The sequence below is a fragment of the Euprymna scolopes genome, chromosome 3 (assembly GCF_053919585.1).
Source record: "Euprymna scolopes isolate OS-2025 chromosome 3, ASM5391958v1, whole genome shotgun sequence".
In the NCBI taxonomy this organism is placed as follows: Eukaryota; Metazoa; Mollusca; class Cephalopoda; order Sepiida; family Sepiolidae; genus Euprymna; species Euprymna scolopes.
In genome coordinates, this window is record NC_136484.1 from 54048899 (window position 1) to 54068697 (window position 19799).

The 19799-nt window shown below is 36.5% G+C and overlaps 2 protein-coding genes across 2 annotated transcripts in view; both read right to left on the reverse strand.

Annotated features, from left to right (window-relative positions):
* The window catches only part of LOC145255316 (cyanocobalamin reductase / alkylcobalamin dealkylase-like), a 53926-nt gene extending 36497 nt beyond the window's left edge, over positions 1–17429 (reverse strand). Inside the window, exon 1 of the mRNA XM_080113943.1 lies at positions 17080–17429. Within this exon, the coding sequence (XP_079970069.1) occupies positions 17080–17265 (186 nt within the window). The 5' untranslated portion in view covers positions 17266–17429. The remainder of the gene's footprint in view (positions 1–17079) is intronic.
* A 1004-nt stretch (positions 17430–18433) lies between these two features.
* On the reverse strand, positions 18434–18913 carry LOC145261056 (uncharacterized). The gene has a single exon (XM_080119220.1). It carries the CDS (start codon positions 18911–18913, stop codon positions 18434–18436), a length of 480 nt encoding a protein of 159 aa, XP_079975346.1.
* Positions 18914–19799: the final 886 nt, after the last annotated feature.

Consider the following 19799-nt stretch of genomic DNA (forward strand, 5'->3'; position numbering starts at 1 on the left):
GAAAATTCTGCGTTATGACATTCTGTAGAACGTTAAAATAGTCGATTTAGAATGTTGCGGAACAATCTGGAATACTCAAGAAAATTCTGCGTTATGACATTCTGTAGAACGTTAAAATAGTCTATTTAGAATGTTGCGGAACAATCTGGAATACTCAAGAAAATTCTGCGTTATGACATTCTGTAGAACGTTAAAATAGTCGATTTAGAATGTTGCGGAACAATCTGGAATACTCAAGAAAATTCTGCGTTATGACATTCTGTAGAACGTTAAAATAGTCGATTTAGAATGTTGCGGAACAATCTGGAATACTCAAGAAAATTCTGCGTTATGACATTCTGTAGAACGTTAAAATAGTCGATTTAGAATGTTGCGGAACAATCTGGAATACTCAAGAAAATTCTGCGTTATGACATTCTGTAGAACGTTAAAATAGTCGATTTAGAATGTTGCGGAACAATCTGGAATACTCAAGAAAATTCTGCGTTATGACATTCTGTAGAACGTTAAAATAGTCGATTTAGAATGTTGCGGAACAATCTGGAATACTCAAGAAAATTCTGCGTTATGACATTCTGTAGAACGTTAAAATAGTCTATTTAGAATGTTGCGGAACAATCTGGAATACTCAAGAAAATTCTGCGTTATGACATTCTGTAGAACGTTAAAATAGTCGATTTAGAATGTTGCGGAACAATCTGGAATACTCAAGAAAATTCTGCGTTATGACATTCTGTAGAACGTTAAAATAGTCTATTTAGAATGTTGCGGAACAATCTGGAATACTCAAGAAAATTCTGCGTTATGACATTCTGTAGAACGTTAAAATAGTCTATTTAGAATGTTGCGGAACAATCTGGAATACTCAAGAAAATTCTGCGTTATGACATTCTGTAGAACGTTAAAATAGTCGATTTAGAATGTTGCGGAACAATCTGGAATACTCAAGAAAATTCTGCGTTATGACATTCTGTAGAACGTTAAAATAGTCGATTTAGAATGTTGCGGAACAATCTGGAATACTCAAGAAAATTCTGCGTTATGACATTCTGTAGAACGTTAAAATAGTCTATTTAGAATGTTGCGGAACAATCTGGAATACTCAAGAAAATTCTGCGTTATGACATTCTGTAGAACGTTAAAATAGTCGATTTAGAATGTTGCGGAACAATCTGAAAATACTCAAGAAAATTCCTGCGTTATGACATTCTGTAGAACGTTAAAATAGTCGATTTAGAATGTTGCGGAACAATCTGGAATACTCAAGAAAATTCTGCGTTATGACATTCTGTATAGAACGTTAAAATAGTCGATTTAGAATGTTGCGGAACAATCTGGAATACTCAAGAAAATTCTGCGTTATGACATTCTGTAGAACGTTAAAATAGTCGAGATTTATTTAGAATGTTGCGGAACAATCTGGAATACTCAAGAAAATTCTGCGTTATGACATTCTGTAGAACGTTAAAATAGTCGATTTAGAATGTTGCGGAACAATCTGGAATACTCAAGAAAATTCTGCGTTATGACATTCTGTAGAACGTTAAAATAGTCGATTTAGAATGTTGCGGAACAATCTGGAATACTCAAGAAAATTCTGCGTTATGACATTCTGTAGAACGTTAAAATAGTCGATTTAGAATGTTGCGGAACAATCTGGAATACTCAAGAAAATTCTGCGTTATGACATTCTGTAGAACGTTAAAATAGTCGATTTAGAATGTTGCGGAACAATCTGGAATACTCAAGAAAATTCTGCGTTATGACATTCTGTAGAACGTTAAAATAGTCGATTTAGAATGTTGCGGAACAATCTGGAATACTCAAGAAAATTCTGCGTTATGACATTCTGTAGAACGTTAAAATAGTCGATTTAGAATGTTGCGGAACAATCTGGAATACTCAAGAAAATTCTGCGTTATGACATTCTGTAGAACGTTAAAATAGTCGATTTAGAATGTTGCGGAACAATCTGGAATACTCAAGAAAATTCTGCGTTATGACATTCTGTAGAACGTTAAAATAGTCGATTTAGAATGTTGCGGAACAATCTGGAATACTCAAGAAAATTCTGCGTTATGACATTCTGTAGAACGTTAAAATAGTCGATTTAGAATGTTTCGGAACAATCTGGAATACTCAAGAAAATTCTGCGTTATGACATTCTGTAGAACGTTAAAATAGTCGATTTAGAATGTTGCGGAACAATCTGGAATACTCAAGAAAATTCTGCGTTATGACATTCTGTAGAACGTTAAAATAGTCGATTTAGAATGTTGCGGAACAATCTGGAATACTCAAGAAAATTCTGCGTTATGACATTCTGTAGAACGTTAAAATAGTCTATTTAGAATGTTGCGGAACAATCTGGAATACTCAAGAAAATTCTGCGTTATGACATTCTGTAGAACGTTAAAATAGTCGATTTAGAATGTTGCGGAACAATCTGGAATACTCAAGAAAATTCTGCGTTATGACATTCTGTAGAACGTTAAAATAGTCGATTTAGAATGTTGCGGAACAATCTGGAATACTCAAGAAAATTCTGCGTTATGACATTCTGTAGAACGTTAAAATAGTCGATTTAGAATGTTGCGGAACAATCTGGAAATACTCAAGAAAATTCTGCGTTATGACATTCTGTAGAACGTTAAAATAGTCGATTTAGAATGTTGCGGAACAATCTGGAATACTCAAGAAAATTCTGCGTTATGACATTCTGTAGAACGTTAAAATAGTCGATTTAGTATGTTGCGGAACAATCTGGAATACTCAAGAAAATTCTGCGTTATGACATTCTGTAGAACGTTAAAATAGTCGATTTAGAATGTTGCGGAACAATCTGGAATACTCAAGAAAATTCTGCGTTATGACATTCTGTAGAACGTTAAAATAGTCGATTTAGAATGTTGCGGAACAATCTGGAATACTCAAGAAAATTCTGCGTTATGACATTCTGTAGAACGTTAAAATAGTCGATTTAGAACGTTTCGGAACAATCTGGAATACTCAAGAAAATTCTGCGTTATGACATTCTGTAGAACGTTAAAATAGTCGATTTAGAATGTTGCGGAACAATCTGGAATACTCAAGAAAATTCTGCGTTATGACATTCTGTAGAACGTTAAAATAGTCGATTTAGAATGTTGCGGAACCAATCTGGAATACTCAAGAAAATTCTGCGTTATGACATTCTGTAGAACGTTAAAATAGTCGATTTAGAATGTTGCGGAACAATCTGGAATACTCAAGAAAATTCTGCGTTATGACATTCTGTAGAACGTTAAAATAGTCGATTTAGAATGTTGCGGAACAATCTGGAATACTCAAGAAAATTCTGCGTTATGACATTCTGTAGAACGTTAAAATAGTCTATTTAGAATATTGCGGAACAATCTGGAATACTCAAGAAAATTCTGCGTTATGACATTCTGTAGAACGTTAAAATAGTCGATTTAGAATGTTGCGGAACAATCTGGAATACTCAAGAAAATTCTGCGTTATGACATTCTGTAGAACGTTAAAATAGTCGATTTAGAATATTGCGGAACAATCTGGAATACTCAAGAAAATTCTGCGTTATGACATTCTGTAGAACGTTAAAATAGTCGATTTAGAATGTTGCGGAACAATCTGGAATACTCAAGAAAATTCTGCGTTATGACATTCTGTAGAACGTTAAAATAGTCGATTTAGAATGTTGCGGAACAATCTGGAATACTCAAGAAAATTCTGCGTTATGACATTCTGTAGAACGTTAAAATAGTCGATTTAGAATGTTGCGGAACAATCTGGAATACTCAAGAAAATTCTGCGTTATGACATTCTGTAGAACGTTAAAATAGTCTATTTAGAATATTGCGGAACAATCTGGAATACTCAAGAAAATTCTGCGTTATGACATTCTGTAGAACGTTAAAATAGTCGATTTAGAATGTTGCGGAACAATCTGGAATACTCAAGAAAATTCTGCGTTATGACATTCTGTAGAACGTTAAAATAGTCGATTTAGAATGTTGCGGAACAATCTGGAATACTCAAGAAAATTCTGCGTTATGACATTCTGTAGAACGTTAAAATAGTCGATTTAGAATGTTGCGGAACCATCTGGAATACTCAAGAAAATTCTGCGTTATGACATTCTGTAGAACGTTAAAATAGTCGATTTAGAATGTTGCGGAACAATCTGGAATACTCAAGAAAATTCTGCGTTATGACATTCTGTAGAACGTTAAAATAGTCGATTTAGAATGTTGCGGAACAATCTGGAATACTCAAGAAAATTCTGCGTTATGACATTCTGTAGAACGTTAAAATAGTCGATTTAGAATGTTGCGGAACAATCTGGAATACTCAAGAAAATTCTGCGTTATGACATTCTGTAGAACGTTAAAATAGTCGATTTAGAATGTTGCGGAACAATCTGGAATACTCAAGAAAATTCTGCGTTATGACATTCTGTAGAACGTTAAAATAGTCGATTTAGAATGTTGCGGAACAATCTGGAATACTCAAGAAAATTCTGCGTTATGACATTCTGTAGAACGTTAAAATAGTCGATTTAGAATATTGCGGAACAATCTGGAATACTCAAGAAAATTCCATGCAGCTGCATCAGTTGTTAATTTGTTTAATTGCCGACTTGCTTTTATTAGGTTGGTGCAAAAACAATATCGTTTTCTAACATATTTTACTTTTATATATGATTTCTAAATTAATTCATTGATATATATATATATATATATATATATATATATATATATATATATATATATATATATATATATATATATAATTTTGAAGTACGGTCTTCGCTCTATCGAATCGTATTATTCGTTACCGTTCTCAATCTCGTCATTCATTTTTTTTTCGCACACTTTTCGACAGCATGGACAAAATTCAAATCCGCACGATTTTCTTGTCCAGTTCAAACTAAGTCGAAAAGCTGCCGAGACAGCTCGTTATATCAATGATGCGTTTGGCTCAGGAGCCACTTACGAACGTGTGGCACAACGGTGGTTCAAGAAATTTCGCAATGGTGATGAGAGCTTCGAAGATGAAGACGGTTGCGGCCGGCCAACTGCGGTCGATAACGAACATTTGAAATTCTTAATTCGAGCTGATCTTCGCAAAACCACACGAGAAGTTGCTGCTGAACACGAGGTCGACCATGAACAGTCGCTCGCCATTTTCGGCAAATAGGGAAGTAAAAAAAAGTTGGATAAATGGGTGCCGCATGAATTGAACGATAATAATTGTCTTTTGAGGTGTCTTCTACGCTCTTTCTGCGCAACAAAAACGACTCATTTTCTCGAGCGGAGTGTGACGTGTGCTAGGAAGTGGGTCTTCTACGACAACCGGTGACGTTCAGCACAGAAACCGGATGCCGAAGAAGCTCCACAACACTTTCCGAAGCTGAAATTGCACCAAAAAAGGTTATGGTGACTGTTTGACCCTGCAGAAGTTGAACGCATTGGACTATGACTCATCCGCCATATTCACCGGACCTCTCGCCCACCGATTATCACTTGTTCAAGCACCCCGACAAATTCCAACGTAAAAAAAATGCTTCAAAAGCCGAGATGATGCCGGATCAGCCTTCAATTACTTCATCGCTTCCAGAACTCCGGATTTCTATGTTAAGGGGATAAATAAACTTGTTTCTCGTCGGCAAAAAAAATTAGTCGATTCTAATAGTTTTTATTTCGATTAATAAAGTTTATTATGAAAGGAGATATGATCTTTTGAAGTTGAACGTAAAAGAGAATACGGCATTATTTTTGCACCAAACTAATAAGAACACCAGTAATGTTTCTAATATGAATCTCGTGCCGAAAGAAACTCCTTAAAAAACAACCATGGCAGCATTTGAAGAAACTAGAATATCGTTAAATATGAGGATGTCTGTATATTTACTCACTGACCAAAAAAGATATTTTAATATTCTTCTTATTAGATTTTACTCACATATAAAACATTTCAATTGAAGTTTGTAATTCTTATCTCCCTTTTAACATCAACGCTATAGACTTTATAATCACTTTCAAAGCTAGTAGCAGTAGCACTAAGAAAGTATATTTACTTGTAAATATTATTTGTATGTTTTGTTTTATGTTGAAACAAATATTTCTTTATTTTAACTTTAAGTTTTGTTTTTTATTCCTTTAATTTATTGCTGGTTCATATCTCTGGACAGACACGTAATAGGGTAGATATACAAGAAATATACTATAATCTGAAAACCCACAAGGTGGATTTTGGTTTACTTTTGGAAGTTTCGTAACTCTTTTTTTCTTTATTTTGTCCTTTAGTCCTCACATCACATGATCGATCTTCCTGACAAAAGGGGGAAAAATCACTGCTTACTGGATTCGAATTTATCCATATAATATTTCTTGTTGGCTCGTTTTCAACCTTAAATTGGCATTTTAGCTTCTTATATCAAATGGCTTCGTGCCTTGTCTGGAAGAATTTCCATTAAAAAGAAAAACATAGAGATGCCAAAATCGAGCTATACTACAGAAAGTGTCCATAAAGGATCTGAAACGAGAAGCAATATTACCGTTCATACCTCGACTGGAAAGACATGGAGCATATTGGAATCCTGAAGAAGATTACTATCACTCATATTCCAGGGAAAGTTATGAGCATCATCAGCAATAACTGAATGGAAATGGGCAGTAAGAGAACGAGAAATTAGGTTCAATGGAGATCGAAGGAAACGAAGAATGCTGCTAATACAGTGAGACATTTTGTCACTCAGACTTGATGGACTATCGTCTGCTTTACCAGTAAGCGATCGCTGATAAATATGAGAACCGGAAGTGAGTAAAAAATAATAACAGTGAGAAAATGATGCTTCCTAATAACTGTTTTCGTTAGTTTTTTTTATCAATAGTCTGAAATATTTGACGGTCTTCAATCCAGTGTTGATTCCGTTAACAACCACTTACCGAAATTCCACTAAGTGATGCTCGTTCAAAACCTATTGCCAGATCAAGAACCAAATAAAGTCTATACCTTTCTGACAAATAGATGTCATGATTTGTGCTCGAAGATGTCATACCTTCTACATCTCTAAATCTTAATATCTATGACTTCTTTCTGCGTTGTATTATCAAACTAACACTACTTCAACCCGTCATGCACCACCACCACCACCACCACCACCACCACTATCACCACATCATCATCATCATCATCATCATCATCATCATCATCATCATTTTTTTCCTCTAGGAATTCTCACATAGGCCATCATTAAAGATTTCTCTTTGAGAACAACCTCTGGTGTTCCCTGGAGTGTGAGTGTCAAGTTTCCTCACATTTCCAATTCTCTTCGCTTATTTCGATAACCTTTGCAGATGGATTTGCGTTATCGCAACAGCCAGTTACCACTGATCTCTTGTTAGCAGCGACCATTTGTCTTCACTGGAATTTCGGTAGCAATAAGCATCCTATATGTCCCATTCCTCTTCGCACTTATCCGGTGGAGGTCTGATTAGTGCTTTCTCCCATCGGTCTACCTTTGTCTTTGTTTTACTTCTTCTGTCGCAGTTTCTGTATGTCTGCTTCGTGTTTCTAGCTCATATGTATTAGTCTACGGATTCAAGAGTTTTTTCCAAATATTTCAGCAGTTTTCATTATTGGTATCCGTTGTATCTTCTCAGGCATTCATCTGATTCAAATTTCTCCCATACTTTTTTCAAAGTTTTTCGGAATTGTTCCTAGTGGTCTTACTATTATTAGTGTTATTTTTACTTTCTCTATCTTCCATATCCCCCTCAGCTCTCTGGCCATTCCATGTATTTGCTCCACTTCTCCATCTCCTTAATATTCGTCATATGTTCTGTTCGAATTGCGAAGAATGCGATCTGGCTGGACTTTTCAGTTTTGTTAACTATCATGACATCCGGTCTTTTAGCTTAGGTGGGCTTATCTATTTGTACGTCCATGTCCCATAGGATTTTGTGTTTTCCATTTTCATGTACTGCTGCTTATTTTTGTTTGTAACATTTGTCTGGGTTTTCAAGATGCAGTTGTTTGCATAATTCACAGAGTGCTGCTTTCTTCACCTGATCAACTGTTTGCATAAAATATTAAGACTAAAGCATTTAAAGAATAAAATAATAATAGAAGAAAAATAGATTATTTTATTCTTTTTGGGCTAGTCCGCTGAATACACTTATAATGTGGTATATCAATTCGTCTCTTTATTCACAGAGTCTGCATTCGCTACTTTATTGTCGATCTTTGCTTTGATGTAGTTGTTTCTAATCACATTATCCATGCTGCTTTTATTAAAAATTCGATTTCTCGGTTTAGGTGTCCTCTTTTTAAATACGTGTTTTCCTTAGTCTCCTTTTTTGTCATCCTTATGAATCGTCCGTCTGTTTCTCTTCACATTTTTTTTTCTTTTCGCATGTTATCCCTTTCCTCTCGGTTTACCTTCTTGTTCATTTTTTCAGTTTCTCTTGTTGCGGTAATATCCTTTTTGTTTCATATGCTATGTATTTTTCTAATTCTTTTTTTTTATTCACACTGTCTTTTATACAAACCAGTCCTTTCCCTCCGTCTTTCCTTTTCACGTAGAGTCGGTCAGCATCATCCGTTGGGTTAAGCGCAGTGGCATGGTCATAAGTTTCTTGATCTTCTGGTCGAGATACCTCAGCTACTCTTTGGTCCAAGCTATAAACGGTCCGCAGTATTTACTAGCGATACTATCCGAATGTTTAGGCCTTTTATTAAGTTTCTACTATATGGTTTAATTTCTTGAACATCTTGTTCTTAGGTACACTTTTCTAATTTTCTTTTTCATTTCTGTTGCTTTAACGGCGTCTGCTTCCAGAACTCCCAAATATTTGCAGGTACCATGTTCACCTAGTGTCCTCATCTTTGCTTGGTTGGGTAGTTGCATACTTTCATTTGCCTCCAGTTTTCCCGTTTTCATAACCAGATTGCGTACTTTTGAGTACTGAATTCCATTCAGACATCATGGCTGAAGATTCAGGTTATGTTTAAAAGTGTTTCTTTTTGGCTCTTGCAAAAAGTATCAGGTCGCCCATATGCATCAGGTGATTCATTCTTTTATCTGTATTAGTGAACTGGTATCCGACTTGACACTTTTTTGGTATATTGTTAAAGGGCATCATGGTTATGATGAACAGTGGTGGTGATAGGGAATATCCTTGGACAATACCTTTTTGCATTTTTATCTGTTATATATTGTCCATCAGCTGCCAGTTCTACTCTTTGTGTCCTCATTGCATTTTCAATCAAATTGATAAGCCTGCCTTATACTCCGTACATTCTTAGGTTTTCTATTATCCATGCTTATGGGATCCTGTCGCGCGTTTTCTTGTCGATCGATGCTATATCTATGTTCTTTTTTATACTTTTTACTTCCTTCGGGTTTTTTGGTCTATGTATAGTACATCATATGTTCATCTTTTCCTTTCCAACCGATACAAATTAGAACAATCTATATATTAATACTGTAGTACCGTTAACGTACGTACGTACGCACGTAGTACGCGTATCACGGTTTCCAGATTATAAATTATTCGATCGAGAAATTCTATTTATTAAAAAATGATAGAAGGTAATAGTACACTACAACCATCCAATTAGTATATATATCTTATTCTCTTCTCTTCTATCTTCTATCTTCTATTCTTCTATCTATCTTTCTTCTATTCTTCTTATTCTTCTCTATTCTACTTATATATATATATATATATATATATATATATATATATATATATAAAATGAACTCATTTTTTCCCGTATGGGTTTGACCGTAATAGGATGTAAAATACAGACATTACATGCAAATCTATTACACACAGGCTGAAGCACAATATCTGGGGTGTGTTATAGGCATATTAGCTTTCCATAACGTAGCTGATCATAGATTCCTATATTTCATCTGGTGAGAGTTCGCTGCAAATATCGCTTAGGATCAATGGAAGTAGTAAACTTCTCTCTCTATTAGATTACTTCTTCCACCGCCACCCATTTACACTGGACTTGACCGTTAACGGTAGAAAATTACGAGAAAACACCGGTTTGCATTCGTAGTTGCTTAAAAAAAGTGGATTGGCATACAGCTATTCTAACGGTTACTTATTCCATTTTCTTTTCTTTTTTTTTTACATTTTTTTTATTTATTTGTTGTTCTTTTTCTTTTATTACCTAATTCAATGGGTACTTACACCATCTTTCCCTTTTTTGGTTTTTATTTTATTGTTTTTTCTCATTATCGTTTACAGTTTACACGGAGAAAATCGCGTTTATCAAAATAATAAACGAAACGAACTAACCATGGATTCCATGTTTTACAACAAACTCTTACAGTCGACAACTACTACTTACGTATCCAACTGTATTTATGCAACGTTCCTTTCTTTTCCACCATGGAGTTTTATTTTCTCTGTGTTTCATGAGTCTTTTTTTTTACCAACTGCGACGGATTTACGGTCAGGCATGGATCAGGCGACACCTGCAATCATCGACCGTTCTTCATATGTTCATACGATTACTCCACTTTATAGTTTCCTTAATTTATTAATTTTCTTTTTCCCTTCGGTTATGCTTACAGTTATTTTTAAGGAGATACTCGACTTTATATTTTTCTTATTTTAGTTATATTTCTTTCCGTCGGCTATGTTCACAGTTACTTTTAAGGTGATACTAAGGTGGGGGGATTCTTATTAGATTAGTTACTTATTCATTATTTATTTTCTTAACTGGAAAGCTACTATGACAGCGATAAATACCGTCTGTAACCGATATTTATAATCTACTAAACGAAACGAATTAGAAAATAAACACAAAAAATACAAAAAAAAAACACTACGGGTAAATATTTGGCAAAAAAAAAAAAAAAGACATCCAAAAAATTACATACTAAAATATATTAAACATATTGGAATTTTACAAAGTAGGTTTCTTCAAGTTTCTTTTTAGGGTTTATTTGCATTGGGATTTTTTTCGGTTTGTTTTGTTTTGTTTTTTACAAGTACTCTGCGTCTGTTACGACGCTGCTCGGCTGACACCCATGATTGCTGGTCTCGCCCGATCCGTACTTGACGGGAATTCACTTTCAGTTTTGCTTCACAGTTTTTGCCAGGTGGGGGGGATAAATACAGCTAGGCATCGTTCACGGCGCGATCACCGTGAACGTCCGATTGGAAAATCTCCTTTAAATAGGGAGCTGGTTTCCACCCCCATCATCTTCGGGAAGCCAAAACTGAGCCGCATTGAAACAAAGTAAACAAGCGCCAAAAGTCTGCCCCGCAGTAATTTTAAAAAATGACACGTCATCGTAACAACCCCGCGATGACCTCATTAAGCGGCCAACTGTCAATCAACCCTCTGGGACTTTTTAACCCTTAATTTAACACGCTTCTCAATTCCTAGATGGTTGACTATTTTTTCCCTTTCGTTTCCACCTTCGCGTCAAGGCTTCGGGGTTCAATCCGATCTTCCTACTAAAACTTCCATTTTTTCTTTTAACGTTTTTTTAACACACGCACCTACAAACACACGTGCAACGCCTGGTACCCACTGCTGATATATATATATATATATATATATATATATATATATATATATATATATATATATATATATATATATACACGCTAATTTAATTAATTTAATGTTCGTAGTATGTTATCACCTTTTATTATTTATTTTAATAAATAGGATCTCCTGATCACAGAAGACGCAATGTAAAAAAATTAAATCAAGTTTAATTAAATATAAATAAACTAGCCTGGGTGCCCGGCGTTGCCTGAGTGTTTGGAGGTGTGTTAAGCAAAAAAAAAAAAAAATAGTAGTAGGCTGGCAGGATCAAATCCGTGCCACGAAGGAGGAAAAGAACGTGGAAAAAAATGACGTCTTTGCTGTTGCATCCATCGCCAAATTGGAAGTGGCGAAGGTTTAAACTAAGGCTAGTAAATCGAAAAGAGGGGAAGACTTTCGAAAATATCGGCGAAAAAAGCGACCCCCCTTATAGAACAGTGCCCAGTTGACGGTGAAGGAATTAATGTTTTGGCCAAATTTTTGATATTTGTCATCCGAAGGATCGAGCTTCAAAACGATATCGATCTTGTGAGGATCCGTTGCCTCTGTCGAAAGCTTTAGCCAGACATACATACATACATGATGATTGCAACGTCTTGTAAGACGAGTGCTACTCCCTCAGACACTTAAAGTCCATGAGCCCAAATGCCTGAGGGAGTATCTATACAAAGATGATGTTACAGAATCTTAGCTTTGTACAACAGCTAAGCATCTCTCTCGGTTCAAAATGTTGAGATCCAGCAACAAGCAAGAGTAAGATAGCCAGCAACAAATTAAACTGCAGACCAGCTTAATGCGGGTACTGGTCTCCCGCTCTATGTTTTTTTTTTTTAAATCAGAGATTTGCTTCTCCTAGAAAGGTTGCCTTCACCACGGCTTACGGAAGCCATCTCCGCCCCAACACATATGCATACACACAAATATACACGGTGCTAGTTTGCCGTTGACCCCGAAAAAGGGTTCATTCGCCCTTTGGAAGGTCTTGTTTTTAATCCTTCAGGGAGACTAGCCACCCTCCTCACCAAACAAGTCTAGTGGGAGAACCAGTTTAGTAGCCGGTGACCCGACCATGAAGCAGGTAGTACTAGGTTACAAGGTACTAGTAGCATATGGCATCACCTGACCACATACATACATTCATACATACATACATACATACATACATTTAAGCAGACAGATGAGATTTATATTATAGACGATGTCGCTTTTGTGGCCGTACTTGAAACTAAAATATACCTTCTTGGTCTTCTGGCTAGGATTCAAGGATAATATCTGTCTTGTCTAAAGATGGTATAATGATATAGAGGGGTTTCCGTCCGCACCGGGCGTCCATACAATGAAAATATGGCACAGACTCCTATGATGATATTAGAGATAAATTGCAATAACCAAATATACCATCTACATCAACCAGATTACTTTACAGTTTTAACAAAAGGAGCTACAATAATATTGCGGGGGTCTCCATTCACGCTGAACGGCCACAGAATGCCCAGCATATGAAATGTTGCTGTGTAATTTCCACAAGTCCTGCTAGTATTATATAAATACATAAAGATAAAATGTGTCGTATAAAATATACTTAGCCTTTGATTTTCTCGTATAGTGTTTAGCGATGCATGTACTAATAATATCACTTTAACTACCCAACCATGCCTATATTATAAAGTAAACCCTGCGTTGAAATCTAAAACGTCAATGTTGTATCATATGGTCTAGTTATTACTTATGGGTGTGATACAATTAGTCACCACTGATATTTTTAATGACGTCATCCCGGATGTGGTGAAAATGTGTAATTTGTAATAATACATACAATCACGGAAAATGGGATCGGTTATGTAAGCTGTTGGATTGTTTTTCTTGTTTTTCTTTTCTTTTTTTTTCTTTTTTTTTTTAATCTTGTATGTCGCCACTCATTTTTATTCCCTTTGGATTTCTCTCGGACACCAGAGATACCAGAATCTAACCCATTGTTGGGATTGCATGTTCTCTGTTGACTGAAATATATGGTTTTGTGTCCTGTGCAGGACTGTCTAGGAGGTTCACGCTTCCAAGCTTTGCTTTCTCACTCGTTGAGAAGGAGTTAGTTTATTTCTAATCACCTGAGGCGCCCCTTATAGGGCAATGATGGCGCGGCTGGTTATACATTTTTTTATTTTTTTTAGAGCGGTTTTCCTCCTGAACACCAGTTCTTCAAATCCCAATTTCCCGACCTTGTGTCACATCTTCAACCGCGAGGGGTAGATAGACATGTCCTTGATTTTCTATCTGTGTTCTCCTCTTATCCAGCATCTGTATACATTTTTCTTTACTTTTTGCTTTGGCTCTCACTAAAAAAAAATGTAAAGTCATCCACAATGGTTGAGAGTGACCCAAAGGCTACCATTTTATTTTAATTTTTTTTATATATATTTGGTATAACTCGAGCAAGGATTGAACTCAAGCCTATAAACAAACGTTCGTACCATTATGTTAAATTAGCCAATTCTTACTAATTTGAATTTATCCATTTAAATGTCCCTCCGAATTAATAACGACTTTTGTTCATGCCTTTTTCTATATGAATGAATGGTAGAAAAATGTTACCGAATCATCATATGCATTAAATGAAACTTTTCTTCTTATCTATAAAGGAAAGTTGTCTGTCTGTGTGTCTGTGCCTCGGAAAATAATATAAATTTAAAAAATATATACATATTCTTATGGTTTAATTAAAAAGAATACGGACACATATAAGGTCGAATATTGTAATAACACGTAGTACATAAATAATCGGGTAGCTGATAGTATTTTTTCTTGCGCGCGATATGACTCAATCGGTGATTCACTTTCTGGCCACTTGGTTTGTAGCAGAGTATGGCGGCTGTATACAAATACCGAGTCGCGTGTGAAATGATGATAAAAAGAACGTGTGTATAGACAGAGGAGCACATACAGGAGCACGTTCGAGAGCACGTTTTCGGTATATTTAGGGCATCATGGTTATAACTTTGTAGCCACTTCTCGCTCCGAATTGGTAGCCATATTTATTAGGTATGGACTAGTACATTCTAAGTAGATCTCTCCAACATACACCGCTCCAGACAGGGTAGGAAGTCACTGTATGTAAAGAGCTAAAAATGCTACTTCAAGGTCAAAAACTGACCGACCCAGAAAACAATAATTTCCCCCACTTTGTCTGAACCAAGGAATGTGAGGACTAAAGAAAAAAAGAGAAACCAGAGTTACGAAACTGCAGAAAGTAAACCCAAAATCCACTTTCTATTCTCATATATATATATATATATATATATATATATATATATATATATATATATATATATATAGGAGACAACGTTTTAATATTCTTATGTAGAAAGAGGGGAAAAAAGAAAACGAAAATCAAAGAAGGTAAAACAGAGACGTTTTATTCGGAAAAGTACTCGGAAATAAATGTCGTTATTACAAAAAAAAAAAGTCCAGTTATTACTTGTCCTATGTTCCTTGCGACGTAGACTGCTACAACGTGTTGGGTTCTGGGCGTCTACATGTTAACGCGTGTGTAAAGATGTCTAATTGTACAGGTATTTACCTCTCTCCCACCACGAGTGGATGTGACACAAGGTCGAAAGATGGGATGAATGGACTAGAGGCCCTAAAGGAGGAGCACTCCAGCCCTTCAAAAATAAATCTGAGTAACTCATCGGCATTCCCCAGTTAGGGTGCCTCAGACAACAAACGATAAATTTGCTCTATCTGAAAGCTGGGTGACAAGGTCTGGGGGATTGAACTCTTAGGGCATGCAAAACATTTGCCTCAGTCCAATAGCTAAAAAGCCACCGAAATGGCCGAATTTCTGTTGGACTGATTGTCGAGGTCGGAATCTCGACTAGCTTGCTACGAGAGGTATCATTTTGTGGTCACTCGACATTTACCTCTGTCCCACCGTGGAGGGATGTAACACAAGGTCGGAAAATGAGATAAATAAAGTAGCGCCCCTTAGGGAGGAGCACTCCAGCCATGCAAAAGTAAGTCTTAGTAGCTACGTCAGTATTTTCAAGATAAGGTGCATTAGACAACAAGCGATAAATTTGATCCACCTAAAATCTGGAAAGCAAGGTTTGGGAGGGTGGACCTCCTAGGGCTACCCAGAACATTTACATCAATCCGACAGTTAAAAGGCCAACGGAACCTCGACTGCCATGCTGTGAGAGGCACCATTTTGTTGTCACTTCTCGCTACGTATTGGTAGCCGTATGGACTAGTATATTCTAAGTAGATCTCCCAAACATACATATTTATGGAAACCGCTCCAGACAAGGTATGAAGTCACTGTATGTAAGGAGCTAAAATTGCTACTTCAAGGTCAAAAACTGACCAATGATGATTAGATAGATAAATTCCGACCCAGAAAACAATAATTTTTCCCACTTTGTCAGAACCAAGGAATGTGAGGACTGACGAATAAAAGAGAAACTAGAGTTACGAGACTGCAGAAAGTTTACCCAAGGTCCACTTTCTACTCTCATATATATATATATATATATATATATATATATATATATATATATATATATATATATATATATATATATATATATATATATATGATGAGAATAATGGAAATAGTATTCCGACTAAATAGAGGAATAAAAAAAGAGACAAACCGCGTTATGTGTTCTCTAACGTTTCATCTTTATTTCGAGACTTCCTCTGGATGAATGAGATTCAGAAAACAAAAACACCAGTACAAATATTGGAAAATTTTTAATGTGCAAAATGTGACGCTGTTCTATTTCAGAAACGGGAAAAGACGTTGGAAATTCAAAAAAGGAGTGTCGCTTGTCTTGTTAAAGAGAGGGGAATTTTTAATAACGTCATATATTCGTTAATATGTTCTCAAAAGATATGAACGCAGTTAATATTCTTTCTGGAAAAATATGCCTGTTAAATATATACATATATATATATATATATATATATATATATATATATATAATATATATATATATACTTTAGGACACAGATATTTTTAACAACATTTTAATATTCTCATGTAGAAAGTCAATAAACGAAAGAAAGAGGAAAAGAAAGAGAACGAAAGTAAAAAAGAAGAAAAAAACGGAGAAAGAATGAAATAAAGAGAATGAAAGAAATGGAAAGAAAGTTCCAAGAAGAAAACAACGTCGACAAAATAAGGAAAGAAGAAACCAAGTCAAAGAAAGAAAGAAATTCATAGGAGAACCAGAATTAAAGAAGGCAATAATGAACACAGTGAAGTAAGCGTACTAAAAGAAATTAAAAAGAGTAAGTCGAAGAAAGGAAGTAAATCAATGAACGAAGGAAGGAAAGAAAAACAGAGAGGAAGAGAAAGTGACAAAGAAAGTAAAAAAAAAAAGAAAGGTAAAATGGAAGAATAGGAAATTTAAAGAAAGGAGAATAATATAACGAAAGACAGACAAATAAAAAAGGAAAGAAAAATGGGAGGATCGAAAAGAGTGTACTTACATTAAAACCAGACACGTTAAAACTGTTGTTGGGCAAAACCTGTTTTACGGCGGTAATTATCTCGTTTTCCTGCGGACAATCTGGAAGTTTGCGACGCCAGTCCTTCAGAATATGTCGAAAACAAGCTTGAGAGCCCAGCAGGAACGTACATAGGAAAATGGCAAAGAAGCTAAACGAATGAGCCATGGTTGTCTGTCACATTGAGTTTTCTGTTGATGTGAAATCCTTTCTGTCCGCATTCATATAAAATGAAAGATCCGGTTCACCCCATTGTAATTTTTCTTTTTATCGTTCTGACCAATAAAACGTGTGCTCTACCTTTGCAGTGGAAAATCCAGTTACAATTAAACATGTGAAACTTTTTGTTTTCTTCCGTGTTTAGAAGAGAAATGTGTATAAATACAAAAACAAGTTTAACATAATATTTTCAACAAAGGCCTTTACCTTGCTTAACCTCTTTTTCTTCTCTCTCACAAACTGACAAATATATGCTTTATATAGAATGTGTGTTTAGAGACAGCGAACCTTGAATTGAAATAAAGCAGAAAAAAATATATTTGTTATACAAATATGTGGTTTATTCGAAAAAAAATAATTTTTGGCCTCCGCGGCTCGCGCGTATATGGCGTAAACTAGACATAAAATTCTCACAAACTCTACGTATAAATTAGGCTCTATTTCAGCAATAATGCGTCGAATGATTCTTCCAAGTGGTCTATTGTGTCTAGTTTATCGGCAAGAGTCCTTACATATCCCCAAAAGAAAATAATCTAATGGGCTTAAATCGCACGAACAAGATGGCCAGTCCATTTCGTGAAATTATTTTTCATCAAATATTTATCTCATTCATTCGTTCATTCATTCATTTAATTGGCAAAGAACAAACACACAAGCCATTGCCATTTACAACGGGAAAAAGTGAGAATTTAGGTGGTTATGTACAAAGATAAATTATACAAAAGAAAACCGTGGAGGTCCGATCAGCGTCTGTCCAAGACCGCCTTGAAGCCCTGTACTGTATGCTGATGTACGACCTCATCATGTAGCTGATTCCACAGAGATGTCACTCGAACCGAGAACTCTGTGTGGCGTCGAAGTCTCCGGAACCGTCGAAGGTAGATCTTTTTCACGTGCCCACGGAGCCCGCCATCCGAAGCAGGGGTGAAGAACAGGTCCTGGTCCAGGCCGCATCATCCATGGAAGATGTAGGCGAGAATGAGGTTGCCTCGAAGCTTCCTGTGTTCAAGGGAAAAAAGATTTAGAGCCCTTGAGTGTTGCTCGTAGGATAGACTTCTGAGGCCTGCTACAATTCTCGGCGCCAGGCGCTGAACGCGTTCGAGACGTTGGATGTCTTTCACGTTACAGGGGATGTGACCTGAATACTGTATTCGAGAGGTGTAGGGGGGATGGAGGGAGTAAGACGCCCAAAGGAATGGTGCATAAGGAACAGGACACCTCTGGCCTTGTTAGCAGCGGTGACGCAGTGTTCAGAGGATGAGTATGGGAAATGCCCAATCACTCCAAGATCCTTGGCTTGACTAACGGAATTCTTGCAGCCAGTCACCTGGTTGGAAGTCAAGGGGGAATGGAGGAGTTGGAGGATCCCGCACATTGCCATGTGACTGCACTTGGCGATGTTTAAACTCAGGTCCCAGTCCAATGACCATCTCCAGACTTCATGGAAGCAACGCCGGAGATCTTCATAGTCGCTGTGGAAAGCAAGAATTTTGACGTCATCGACAAACAGTAGGGACAGCTGAGAAATCACTTCGGGCAAGTTATTGACGAATATGAGAAACAACAGGCGTCCAATGACTGCATACATCGGAAACATAGTCGCTCACTTGAACCCGGAAGGTGCGGTCAGCGAGGGAGGCGCCAACCTACCTTACGACATCAGGATGGAACCTGTACTCCAGAAGCTTGATGAGAAGCAGACAATGATTTACAGAGTCGAAATCTTTGGCAAAGAGCAGAAAGACAATGTCGGCAGTGTCACCCTTGTCCATGATTCTCGTCAGCGATTCCTCCATGACCAGAAGGTTCGTTAGGCAACACCTCTTCGGCACGAAACTGTTGGGATTGAGAATTTTTCTGATTTTGTGAAGGTTGAACATTATCGCTCTTTTCAGCAACATTTCCATGGCTTTGCAGACAATAGAGATGAGCGAAACAGGCCAGTAGTTTACAGGGTCTTCTCCGTTACCCTTCTTGAAGATGGGCAGATCATAGCAGCACGCCAGTCATTGCGAACGATACATGTAGTAAGAGACAGTTTTAAAAGGCACGTAAAGCGGGGTAAAGATGAAAACAGTGAGCTCTTTGAGAATTTAGGGGTGGACACTGTCAGGGCCAGGACCCTTTGTTGTACCAAGTGATCTGAGGACTCGGTTAACGTCTTCTCTGTTAAACTCGATTTGCGACATAAGTAAGGTGTCGCGGTCAAACGGTGGCAGTTCTCTGCCATCATCTGTTCTAAAGATAGTTGAGAAGGTCGCTGCAAAAAACCGCAGATTGCTTAGTAGGGTATTCAACAATCTCTTAGTCTGTCTTCAACTTGACAATCTGATTGTTTAGGCGGGCATTTCGTTGGACATGCGCAAAGAATGTTTTGGGGGTTCGGTTAGCGTCGTTGATTATTATTATTATTATTATTATTATTATTATTATTATTATTGTTGTTGTTGTTGTTGTTGTTATTATTATCATGCTGTTCGAAC